Source organism: Peromyscus maniculatus, chromosome 5, assembly GCF_049852395.1.
Source record: "Peromyscus maniculatus bairdii isolate BWxNUB_F1_BW_parent chromosome 5, HU_Pman_BW_mat_3.1, whole genome shotgun sequence".
Lineage (NCBI taxonomy): Eukaryota > Metazoa > Chordata > Mammalia > Rodentia > Cricetidae > Peromyscus > Peromyscus maniculatus.
Window position 1 is genome coordinate 44,959,976 of NC_134856.1, and position 6,978 is coordinate 44,966,953.

The following is a 6,978-nucleotide window of genomic DNA, read 5'->3' on the forward strand; positions in this document are numbered from 1 at the left end:
TCATGAGTTCAGTTCCCAGTGCCCACCTGTAGTCTGTAACTACAAGATCTGACACCCTTACACAGACATGCATACAGGCAGAACACCAGTGCACGCAAAATAAAAATAAATAAGTTATTTGAAGAAAATAAAATAAATAAAAAAGAGACTGAGCAATCTGAAGGTTTATAAGGCCGTCATTACCTGCCCTGGCATGGTAAGGGAGATAAGAGATGCACTCCACACCCTCAGCAGGCAGCTGAGCTGGCGCAATGAGAGAAAACATAACTGGCCAGGTGGTCACAGGTCCTGCACCTGATGAAGCCTTCAGTCTTGTGACAGAACCTGCTAGCAACCACGTGATCCCGTCTTTAAATACACAGTAACAAATGAGGCCAGGTGGTGTCCAGGGGCAGTGCTGCATGGGCGCGCAGGGGCAACCTACCTGGTAAAGAAGGCACGAGGTTTGAAACCAGTTCCTGCAACGGGAAGGGGAGGAAGGACCAAAGTCCAGTAACAGGGGAGGGCGTGGCATGGGCTTGGGCACTGAGCTGAGGCTTGGGACTCCGACATTTTCCCCCACCTCCTGCGCCCTTCCCACAGGGCTGCAGCTGGCTACCCGGCCAGCCCTGGTTCAGACCTCTGGCTCCCTGGCCAACTACTCAAGCACAGAGGTGCCCCAGGATCATTCCAGATTCAACCAAATGCCCACTGATTTCCACTGGCTGCTGCTAGATTAGTCAAAACTGCATTGACTCTCCTGCCCAGCCATGGGCAAGCTGCCTAGCTTCGGTGAGCCCAAGATGGCTGTCTGCACGGACAACAAAGAGACTAGGTTTGCCTTTCAGGATAGTGAACAACAGGTAGGGTCACACTTGGAAAGCCACAGAAAGCTGTCCACTGCTCTCGGGGCTGCAGCCCTGAAATTCGAGTGGCCGTGCAGGATGATGGCCATTTTACCACGCTGCCACTCTGGGTCCCACTGCCTTACCTCTCACTGGCCATGCGACTGTGGGCACATATGGGTCCTCCCTGAGGCCCTGTCGGCGCTCATGCCCATGCACGGCACACAGGACACTGCTTACATGGGGCAGCATCTGTGTTCCTTGAAGGGCCCACCCTCCAAGAAGGGGCATAGCAGAGGCTAGATGGGCTGCCCAGTTTCACAGACAAGACACAAGAGGCAGAGACACACACACTGCCTGGGCCTGCTCTGCGCAGGACTCGCTCTTCACCTTCCTGGGACAGGGCAGCCAGCCTCTTGTCACTCACGAGCATGGGTCTGAGAGGGCAACACCGTCATCTTCTAGTGTGAACTTCAAGCTAGGACAGACTGCCAGAGAGGCCTATGGCACTGGCCAGCCATGCACTGAAGGAAGGCAGATGTCAGAGGACAGACAGGAAATGAGTGGCCAAACACTGCTGACTGAAGTTCCTTGCTCTCAGCTCCCAGCAGAGGCGAGAGCATGAGCTGGGAACCAGGGCCACCATGGATCCCATTTCCCACAGGGGTCAAATAACAGAGCTAAGACCCTGGCACAGCGAGACATGATGGTACAAACCTTTAAGACCAGCACTTGGGAGGAGGCAGAGGATCTCTGGGAGTTCAAGGCCAGCCTGGTCTACACAGTGAATTTCAGTCTACTCAGGGCTACACAATGAGATCTTATCTCAAACACCAAAGCAAAGCAAAGCAAAAACAAAACCCTGTACAGACCCTGCTTGGCTACCCAGGAAACCACATCAACTCGACCTAGTCCATCCCAAGTTCTCTCTCTGCTATCATCTCCCATCTCCATCTGGAGCATCTTGTAATTTCTGTGGGCCGAAGTGCCTGCGTCAGCTTTATCCAGGAAAAGGCTGCCCAAATGAATGGGTGTGCTTAAAACTCAAACGTGTCCCTGAGGATCACATGGCCACTCACCAGTCTGGGCTCCCTGAGCAAGGACAGAGCAGGCAGCTCTTTCTAGAAGCCTCCACCAGGGTACCATGGTCCCAGAAGAGAGGACAGTGGTCTGACAGCCTAGCTATATGCCATGCACATTTACTGAGGGCTGTGGCTACAAGTGAGAGGGTGAGAAGTGACTTTTAGAGGGGAGTGTGGTGGGGACAGGCCTTGACTTTAGCTCTTCATAGTGATTCTTATCTAGATAAGTCCTACCAGGCCCCTTGCCCTTTCCAGCTACAGATGGTGCCACCGAGGCACAGAGCCGAGGACGACTACCTGGAATCTTGTGAGGTGAGGGTGTGCATGCCATGTAAGACTCTATGTCCAGAGCTCTGTACTGACTCTAGACGGCCAAACCAATCCCGGACCTCCCAACCATAGGCCTGTCCAGAGGGCCACTCACTATTCACTACTGCCCTGGAGACCCTGGCCCTCCAGCATGCTCGGCCATCTGCCTTGTTTCTCTGACCAGTGTCCACAGGGGTGGAGCTGGCTGGTGCCCTATGCCCCAAGCCAGAGAAAATCCTGAGCTTTGCAGAACAGTGGAACAGAACAGGCGAGGGGCTTGGCAGGCTTTCTCTGTCTCTTCCTAGAGATGAGGCAATTACGCTTTGAACCAGAAGAGATGGGGGTGGGGGCTCCCATCAGCACAGCCTGGAAGCCCTAATTTTTTCATCTGTAACTCAGCATTACCACTTCTGGGGGCGGGCAGGAGCCGGGATCTTTAATTCTGTAATAACAATGCTTTGCACTTACACAAGCCTCTTTTCTCCAGGAATCTCCATACCCTATGGTGGTTAATTAAGAGGCCACTTGCGCTGCCAGGAAGCCTCGACTGATGTGCATCACAGAGAGAACCCGGTCCCCACGTAGACGAAGAGCAGTCCCAGAATAAGGCCAGGCTGGACAAGGCTCTGGCCCATTGCCCCTTCCTGTCACTGGGAAAAACCCCTGACTCAGCAGAGAAACCATGGCTGCGGGCCATTACTACAGTGCGGACAGGATGAAGGTGTGGCCTCACACCTCTGTCGGTCTGTAAAGTGGAGCCTGTACCTGAGTCAGTCCGTCACCCAGGTAGCCATCATCACTGGCTGCCTCGGGAGGAGAGACCCGTGGCCCAATTGTTAAGCCCTGGACTAAGGGCTGCTCAAGTCTGTCTGATGGGTTAGGAAGAGGGGATATCAAAGCAAGGGGAAGCCCCTACAGAAAGGAGGCGCTGGTCGAAAGGCCCTGGGGCTCAATCAACTGTTCAACAAAACTTCCCACCAAGTGAGTGCATAAAGCAGAGGCAGGGGGAGGGATGGTCTTTCTATTAACCAGCCAAGCCAACCATTCCGGAGTGAGGGTGCCTCGGGGACAGCACAGACCCCGCCCCACGCCTGGCCATCCGGGTGGGGAATCCGGGAGCACAATAGGGCAGCTCTCCCAGGGAGTTTGCTAGGGAACAGCACAGACCTTCCGACCCCTCGGCCGGCCCGGCTGACCTGGACACGGGCTTCCAGGGAGTGACAGAGCCCTCTCCTCGGTCGACCTGGCCACTCTGGTAAGAGGTCGGGGAAGAGCGCGGACCCCCGCCGGCTCCGCCAGCCCCAGGGGCCCTGAAGAGGCCCACACACACCCTCTCCCCAACCCAGCCGTCCCGGGGAGCTCCCGGTGGGGCCAGCACGGGCCCGGGTTCCCCTCGGCTATCCTGGAGGAGGCTGGAAGAGCAGGGTCGGAGAAGCCGGCGAGGGGGCGGCGCCCCCATCCTGTTCCCCCCGCCACACACAACCCGAGAAGACCCTCCGGCGACCCCCGGTGGCCCGGGCCTGCAGCGGGGGGCGCGGGGTCCCCGGCGGTCAGCACTCACCGGCACGGTCATCTTGGCCGCCGCCCCCCGGGGCCCCGCGGCAGCGGCGCGGGCTGGCTCGGGGCTCGGTGGGCCCGCGCCGCTCACAGCCCCCGGCGCCGGGTCCCGGCGCTCTCCGCCGCTGCCCTCGGTCTGCTTTCCGCCACCGGACCGTCCGGCCGCTCCCCCCGCGCCGCGCATGCGCCGCCCGCGCCGCCCCTCCCCCGCCCGCCCGCTCCGCCGCCGCCCGCGTTAAAGGCGAGGGCCCGGGACCCCAGCATTTTTCTGTCGGCACAACAGGGCGAGGAGGCAGTGTTTCCACACCTTGCCCGTCCTTCCAAAGGCCACCTCCAGACGCACTATTAGAGAAAAAAAAAAAATCCCATCCGGTCCGCCCACCCGGTTCTGGAGCCCAGAATCCCCACCCCCCCCACCCCCAACGCGGCACGTCCTCGATGTGGGTCCCAAGGCTCCTACTCCCCAGGTCTGGGAGCACATAGGGTAGAGACTCCGTCTGGGTGAAGGCGATCTTAGATCAGCTAGCAGTACGCCAGAATTCCTCTGCACCCACCCCCACCCCGCACCCCCCGCCCCAAGCTGAGAGGGAGCCTAAGGCTGCTCCGGGGCCCACTCGATCCCCCCCAGGGAGCTCCAGACTCCGGGCAAGCAGCCTGACTTAAGCCTTGGGTCCCCCTGAAAGAGAAATTTAGAGTGGCTTTCAGGGAGGGTCCCACAGTGGGCCCTCCTGCCCAGGCCTGGAAGACAGGCAGCCCTTCGGAGATCTGAGCGTTCCTTTCCCCCATGTTAACACCCCTAATTTCTTCACCCGTTTCACACCTGACGTGGTAGCCAAACATGCACCTGCAAGCAGTGGGCACATGAACACTGGTCTTCAGACTGCCACACTCTTGCTGTGTTCACCTTCCTCTCAGTGCACCGAGACTCTGAGACACATCAGCTACCCAAGGCTAAGAACCAGTGGTCTGTTCTGCTGCCCAACCACATACAGACTGTCGCTGCTCCAGGGGACCTCTTTCTGGACAAGGCCAAACCCAGGGTAGATAGTGGCTACTGTTTCCTGGGCAGGTGAGCACGTACCTACACCGAGTGGGAGATGGACTCCGTGGGCAGTGTCTAAGAAGTCAGCCTACTGCTTTCCCAAAGGAACACGTACATAGCCTGTCCCAAAAAGCTGATCGGCAGCTGACTTCACTCATGAGAGGACCTAGGGGCCGAGAGCCTCAGCTAGCCCGCTAGGAAATTTGTAGTATTGTACCTAGAGACAAGGTGGCTGTGGCTCCTCCTCCTCCTCCTCCTCCTCTTCCTCCTTCTCCTCTTCCTCCTCCTCTTCTTTTTCCTCTTCCTTTCTCCTCCTTTTCCTCCTTGTCTGGCTTATCCTTGTCTGGTTTATTTTTATTTATTTATTTGTGTGTGTGTGTGTGTGTGTGTGTGTGTGTGTGTGTGTGTGTGAGTGAGTGTTTGTGCACCCATGCATGTACACCATGTATCTGCCTGGTCCCTCAGAGGTCAGAAAAGGGCATGGGATCCTCCTCTAGAACTGGAGTTACAGACATTGTTCGCAGCAGCCTTGTGGGTGCTGGGAACCAAACTTGGGTTCTGTGCAAGAGCAGAGAGTGCTTTTAACCACTGAGCCATCTCTCCAGTCCCAGGGACAAGCTTTTTTGTCTTCCAAGTGTACAGTGGGTGGGTATCTGACTTCCTCAGAGGCTCAGGGGTGGCCCCAGGTCCCCCAACTTTTTCCTCCTAAGGTCGGGGCAACCTTGGTCCCCTCAACCCCTAGGTAGATTCTGAGAACGGACCCAACAATAAAGGGGGAATATTCGAGAAAGGGGCCATCAGGACAGCCACCAGACCCAGGTCCTAGATCTAGGTCTGATGAAGGGGCCCTTCTCGGCTTTGAATAGGGTTGCCCCTATGCCTCTTGAGTAGCTGTTCCCAGTGCTGTGCAAGGTATTGCTAGGAGAGGGCAGACAAGGCCACAGCCACCAGAGGGGTGCCTGGGCCGACAGCTGCCATCTCCTCAAAGGGCATTCTGTGTGTGTCTGGCACATGGCCCTACCCGTGCCCACCCGCCCGCGCCCAGCTGGCACCCGGGCTTCTGAGCCGAGAACAGCAGCTCAGCCTGGCGCCTGGGCTCCAGGCCACACGCGCCCGAGGTCTCGGAGGCCCGCCCCTCTAGCCCAGGCTCCGCCTCACCTCCCTTCCTTTTCTTTTTCTTTGGCCGGGGAATCTCGCAGACTTTGGCTCCTCTCTCCCTTCTGTCTATTCTAGGTGTCCAGGCCAGAAGTCGGGGAGCAGTGGGTAAAATACCCCTTTCACACTATGGGTACCGGGACATGGGGACTCGGGATAGCGCAGGTAGGGTTGGGCTTTGAAAGACAGCTAACAGTCCTTGCCTCCAGCGTGGCGCGCAGCAAACTCCCAGGGAAAAGGCTCCCTGGCAGCAGAGATCGGGAACTGGGGTGTGGGGTGTGAAGCCGCTAGAGGAGGATCCCTCTGGGATCTGACTATCCTGGATCCCTAGAGGCCATGGCTGCTCTTCCCTCACTAAGCCTTGCAAATGATTCCAGAATGACTCACCAAGTTCTTCAGAGAACAGCCCGTGGGGATGTCCAGACCAGAAGCAGCTGGACGGCCTGACGGAGGCCCCGCAACAGAGAGGGTCCTTGAGGGCTCACCGGGACCCTCGGAGGAGGGCACTCCCTCCGGACCACCAGGAGGAGGTAGCATACTCAGCTGTCCAGACGCTTCTGTTCCCTGGGCCTTGGCACATCTCTAGGGACTCGGGGCTGGGAGGTGGCTTCTTTATTCCCCTCCCACTCTTACCCTGGGGACTTCCGTGGTCCAGAAGCCTCGGGCCGGGCCGAGAGAATACAGCGAGTCTTTGAAGAGTGTGACAATTTTACCTTAGCGTGGTACCTTTGTCACCGCTAGTGAGCCTGTATTGCATACTATTAACCAAAGTTCACACTTTGTTCAGATCTTAGCTTACCCCACTGTCCAGGTATTTCTGATTTCTGATCCAGGATCACAGTTGTCATGTTTTCTGAGTCCTCGTGTCAAAAACTGTGACGATTTTTTGACATTTCTTGTTTTGATGACCTTGACATTTTCGAGGTGTGTTGGTCAGGGAGTTTATAGAATGCCCCTCCTTCCGAATTCATTTGACAATTCTCTCATGATTACTTTGGGGTCATAGTTT

General features: G+C 57.1%; 1 protein-coding gene across 4 annotated transcripts in view; it reads right to left on the reverse strand.

Annotated features, from left to right (window-relative positions):
• The window catches only part of Bcar1 (BCAR1 scaffold protein, Cas family member), a 38,535-nt gene extending 31,936 nt beyond the window's left edge, over positions 1 to 6,599 (reverse strand). Inside the window, exons 1-2 of one of the 4 annotated variants that reach the window (XM_076572178.1) lie at positions 3,777 to 3,816; positions 2,684 to 2,865 (exon numbers count right to left, since the gene is read on the reverse strand). Coding sequence is in view for 2 of the 4 variants with exons in the window: in XM_006974082.4 (XP_006974144.2) it covers positions 6,357 to 6,506 (150 nt within the window). In the remaining 2 variants the exon portion in view is untranslated. Of the gene's footprint in view, positions 1 to 2,683; positions 2,866 to 3,776; positions 3,935 to 6,356 lie in introns of those variants that run through there. The other 3 variants (XM_006974082.4, XM_076572176.1, XM_006974081.4) reach the window with 3 other exon arrangements.
• Positions 6,600 to 6,978: the final 379 nt, after the last annotated feature.